Consider the following 5,740-nt stretch of genomic DNA (forward strand, 5'->3'; position numbering starts at 1 on the left):
AAATAAATATGGATTCTGAGAGTAAAGATAAGGGTTGTGGGAGTGTGGAGCAAAACATGTGGTTGAAGCTGACACCCTGGCTTTTTCAAAGAAATGTCTGGATGAGATATTTGGATCAATTAACTACTACTAACAAGCTAGATGGGCTCCTCTCATTTTGTAACCTTTCCTATGCTCTTAAATGGCAACATTTATTTCATGAAAGTCTGTTTTAGAAATCCATGTTAAACATATAACATAAGATGTCCCAATAATTTTGAGTAGACATATTTTTTTCTTTTTTTGATTGTTTTTGAGAGCACTTAAAAATATCAGTAATTAAGTCAGGATGTTAAATTGTAAACATAGGAGAACTATTTTTAAAAATAACATCTACAAAATTATTTGACTTGATATAATGATATAAACAGTGCTTTCTGTTGTTTTTTTTTCATTTTACAGGTACAATGTGATGATTGAATGTTGGCACCCTAAACCAGAACGCCGACCAACTTTTTCAGAGCTGGTTGCTAGGATCTCTTCCATTTTCTCGAGTTTTTGCGGAGAGCATTACATCCTGCTGAACACAACGTACGTTAACATCGACAGACTCACGCCCTACCCTTCCCTCATCTCCTCCCAGTCCAGCCTGGACCGGGAATGCTGCACATGAGGCAAGAGTCTTTTGCACACAATAATGATGCACTGTATGACGCCTTGAGAAAAAATGTCAAATGAAAAGATGCCACTTCTCTTGTGGTCACGACTGTCCTGGTCCGATGCACACAGAGATATGACGGATTTATCCTACAGAAGCAAAACTACAAGTATACAGTCATCCTTCTCATGACCGCTTACTCCATGGAGTCGATGCCAAAGGGAGCTGGGACAGCTACCAGGAGCCCTAGTCTGAAAACAAGATCCATAGATGTCCACTGTTTTTCCACACTCCAGCCGCTAGTCATGGATAAGGATCAAAATCTACTGCCAAGAGCAACATGGATTGGGACTCGTTATCATTGAGGCGTTTCTGAATTAAACGCATACTACTGAGGATGTTCAAAGCTTAATGCATTTGCTGGGGCAGCCAGCCAGAGTTGTTTTTCTCTTCAGCCTAATTATTTCACACTCGAGCCCAAATACTATTAAAACATGGTATGTTGCATATATCTTCAAATGTTTGGTCCTTCTATTCTTTAGTACAGAGTGGAAAATAATAGTACTTTCATGCAGATGGCATAGATTTGTGGCACAGTTCACAGCTAAATGAGAAGCAGTACACTGGATATTTTATGTACTACTAACAGAAATTAAGTCCTGTTGTGTTTATAGTAATTGGTGACTTTCAATGTACAGTATGTGTTCCTGTGGAAAGTATTAGCATTCTTGTCCTTTGTAGTTTGTGTTTTGGGCTTGCTGCTGTTTTGTGTAGCTCAGTAGTGATCAGTAGGTTTTAATATTTGTTTACACTCTGGAAGTACTATATTTTTTTATAGAAAGATAAAGAGTATATTTAAAATCTTCTATCAATCCACAGGAACATCATGGGCAATTTCAAGCCGTGGTACATATAATTGTTACATACAGTATGTTGACTATTACAAATCCAGTGCTTGTGTAAATACTGTATAAATGAATGCACTGAAATATTTGTCAAGTTGTGTCCTGTTGAAATATGTGGATGTATGTGTATATATACACGTTACCCCACTTTGAAAATTATTACAAATAATGGTACATGTTATGATACTATGTTCTCGGTATGTCTTGCTGAAATAAAACTATAATAAAAATGAGATTTTGTTGATGATATAATGATAACTGTGTCATGATGGACTGTGCCTCGAATATATTGAGTAACCAATAAAATTATTTATAGGAATAGGGATTTTGTTTTTGGTCTAATGAGCCCACACTTTTCACAAGAGTCATCAGGTTCTGGTTTCATTCAGAGCACTTTCAAGCAGATGAGCTGGACAGGTGAAACTTTATTTTCTTTGTTTTCTTTTTTTTTTTATTTGTAATTGTTTTATATAAATAATGTTGGTGTATTTTTTCATTTCCACACAGGTATGAAATTTCAGCATAATGAATTATTTTTTTATATTAATGATGATGATGATGAAGATGTTAGGCAGACACTACTATCCAAGGGGAAAACAACATGAATGAATACGACTTTAAACATCATTCCAGTTCATAAAGAATCAAAAATAGCACATGGTGTATGTGTACAAAGAATAGCAAATTCAAAAAAATTGCAAATGGTTTTGTAATTTGCAAAAAAATGGACACACTATAAGACCATATAGAATCAGGTTAATTACTATTACAACAAAATCTAAGGATTAAATTGAGTAAAGGAGGAATCTAAGGCACATCTGTTTTTTTTAATTCAATATTCCTTGATTCCCATTTGTGAAGTGTTTCTCTTTTAGTACACTAAACCGTTGAGTTGGTTTGCAAATGGCATTTCTTTTTAATAGTTTTTACAGCAGTGCACCTGTTCACATTTATTTACAGCTGAAGACCATCCTGTCTTAACACTAAGACCTGCCTTTGCCATTTGTACATTTTTTGAACAAAGGTTACATTCAAGGCATGCAGTGATTCACTTGATTAAAATTGCTTTTGTACCTAATCACTTGGGATATTTCTCAAATCAGCGTCCTTCACCGTCATACCTTCCATATTAGTCAACATGATCTATTGCGCGCCAAGATGATAATGTGCAAACCCTGAGGTGTGAGTTTCATAAGGTCTGTTCGAACATATATGTATTCTCAGTGTAGTGTAAAAGTGTACTGACTAACATTCCTGTAAAATATTTTTGTTGTAATTTAAAATTTTAAACAAATTTTATTTACAGCAAAATGTTTTCTTTAAAACGCCAACGTCCCGTTTTTTTTACGCTGCGTGGACGCCCTCTTGTGGCCTGAAATCGTTTCTTCAACTAAAACCGTGAAATTTTCTCGCTTCATAAAATAGCACGTGGCTGCACATTTTTTTAAAGTAAAAGTGTCATGTATAAAATGATCTATGAATTGTGTGATATTAACATTTTAGCATTTAGTTTGCAGGAAATTGGTATTCCATACGTTATTTTTATTAAAGATTTTCTTACTCGTTTTCAATATTTCATTACTATAACCATTTTCGCTATGTAAGGGTAAGTATTTATTATTATTTATATTTTATTATTTTCGTGTCTTATCACCGACTAAAAGTTCACAAAGGGGGCGGAATAAAGTGTAGTATGTAGTGTGCTTTCGTTTTGCATCCTCAAACTTACCACAGCAAACCCTCCAAATAGCTGTAACAGAGAAGTCTGTGAAACGTATGACACTTTAATTCACATTAAACAACTGAAAACTAGTTTTATAAAAGGTTTTATTTAAAAGGATGGTATATATGAATTTCTTTTTGAGGTAATGCATACTGCAATACATAATTATTTATGGTTTATTTAAACATGCACATTGTATTCCAATATGAATTGTCATTATTGCAGTTACAAGTAGAAATAATGAAAAAGAATAATGTAGATAGTGGGAGTGTCACTTTTAATATGAAATTTCATAGACTCAAGGCCTGATTGTACAGACAAAATTAATATATATGTGTGTGTGTAGGTAGAATTGGAAACAACTACAGTACCTCAATCTTAAAAAAAAGCAGACTTGTACGTTAAGAAAATGGATGGAATAGGAAATAAATCTGAATTCAAGAGACGATACAGTATACAGTAAGACACAATGCATAAAAGCCATTTCCTGTGTACGTCACAGACAACTTATTGGCAGTTTGTGATCTTCAGAGGTCTATTTGCCTGTGGGACTCAGAAAAGGAAACCACTGCTAAGAAAGACAGAAAGAGCATTACTTCTACATATACATATAAGAACTTATACATTTAAGAACATCAGAATGTTTACATCTGGTCCATTGGGAAGTTACCCAATTAATAATTATAATTATAATTGCTTACACTTATATAGCGCTTTTCTGGACTCTACACTCAAAGCGCTTTACAGGTAATGGGGACTCCCCTCCACCACTACCAGTGTGCAGCTCCACCGGGATGATGCGACGGCACACCAGCTATGAGTGACGAAGCCAGTTCATGGATGGGGACTATCAGGAGGCCATGACTGGTAAAGGCCAATGGGAAATTTGGCCAGGACGCCGGAGTTACACACCTACTCTTTTCGAGAAACACCCTGGTATTTTTAATGACCACAGAGAGTCAGGACCTCAGTTTTACGTCTCATCCGAAGGACGACACCTTTTTACAGTATAGTGTCCCCGTCACTATACTGGGGCATTAGGACCCACATGGACCGCAGGGTGAGCGCCCCCTGCTGGCCCCACTAACACCTCTTCCAGCAGCAACCTTAGCTTTTCCCAGGAGGTCTCCATGCAGGTACTGACCAGGCTCACACTGCTGAGCTTCAGTGGGTAGCCCAGCTGTGAGTTAGCTTTACACGAGTCACGGGAACCCGAAAGAAAGCACACAGAGGCTATATGGATCTTTTGTCCTTATGCGTTACATATACTGTACATCATTTTATATGTAGAAGATGAGAAAAATCATGCGTCCCTGAGATGTCACATATGCATGACGTAGGGGAATGCAGATTTCCAGGGGATACTGAATTGGATACGACATCTGTCACGTACAGTAGTACCTTCCAAGCTCAATTCGCAAGTTGATTACGTACAGTAGCTTCGTCGCTTTGTCTGTTTTAGGGGTATCCTGTTGGATATTTCGGATTTTGCGATTTGTCCAAATCATTTCACACAAAACCATAACCAGTAAAAGACTAAACCCGCAGCCTCATTTAAATATAACACGCTTTGCTTATTTACATTGAGCAAAAGAATTTTACACAAAAAGCTAACTAAAATTGTTCTTTCAAAATGCTGACATGCTCAAATTGTCTTTATTTTTTCGATGAATGACTGAATGTTGAGATGGCGTTTAGTGTATTATCAGAGGACATTATTTTTTAGCTTTGATTGAAACACACGATACATTCGGACTTTTAGAATTAACAGTTACAACACGTTTATTAACAATAACCCTTTAACTAGACTAGTTTAAAACAACCTAGCTAAGAGCTCTACACCAATGTGTACGATACGAGACGAACCAGGTAAAAAAAAAAGGTCAATAGAAATAATATATTTAACAGAACAGAGGGTGGCAGTGTTAACAAGCAACCGAGTTTTCGGCAGAACAGATCTAACCGTATATCTGAAAACCTCATCAGATAATAAGCGCTGGGTTCGGCTCAGTCTACAGATTGTCGCTGTCTTTGGCAGTGGTAAATTAAGACTTGCGCCAAGGTGTTAAATTGCTCTCGGGAGGTGCAGTTTGAAAGGCACAGCATTTTAAGATTGAAGTGTGATAAATTAAATACATACACATATATAAATTGATGAATTGATTCCGACTAGTGAAACATTTGTCTACTATTTTGATGGGGTCAATAAAGAACAAATAATACACTTATTTAGTGCTGATTAACACGTAAGCTATCGGGACCTTTCGTTTTATCAGCACCTGTAGCGTTGCAGAATGGTTACTGAAGGTTTGCAGGGTTATATTATAATCCATCGATTCAGAAAGACCGGAATCAGAACCGGCTGTGCTGCCGCTCGCTGCTACAGTAGGCGCGCGCCTTGTGCACGCTCTCCAGCCCCGTACGCAGTGCGCGAGCCCCGTGTGGGAATCCTCCCTTCTGATGACGTCAGGGTGA

The 5,740-nt window shown here is 37.0% G+C and overlaps 1 protein-coding gene across 1 annotated transcript in view; it reads left to right on the forward strand.

Annotated features, from left to right (window-relative positions):
• Positions 1-2,028, forward strand: part of met (MET proto-oncogene, receptor tyrosine kinase) — a 45,335-nt gene extending 43,307 nt beyond the window's left edge. Inside the window, exon 21 of the mRNA XM_088924140.1 lies at positions 442-2,028. Coding sequence (XP_088780266.1) covers positions 442-652 — 211 coding nt within the window. The 3' untranslated portion in view covers positions 653-2,028. The remainder of the gene's footprint in view (positions 1-441) is intronic.
• The last annotated feature ends 3,712 nt before the right edge of the window (positions 2,029-5,740 follow it).

The sequence above is a fragment of the Atractosteus spatula genome, chromosome 8 (assembly GCF_055471065.1).
Source record: "Atractosteus spatula isolate fAtrSpa1 chromosome 8, fAtrSpa1.hap1, whole genome shotgun sequence".
NCBI lineage: Eukaryota > Metazoa > Chordata > Actinopteri > Semionotiformes > Lepisosteidae > Atractosteus > Atractosteus spatula.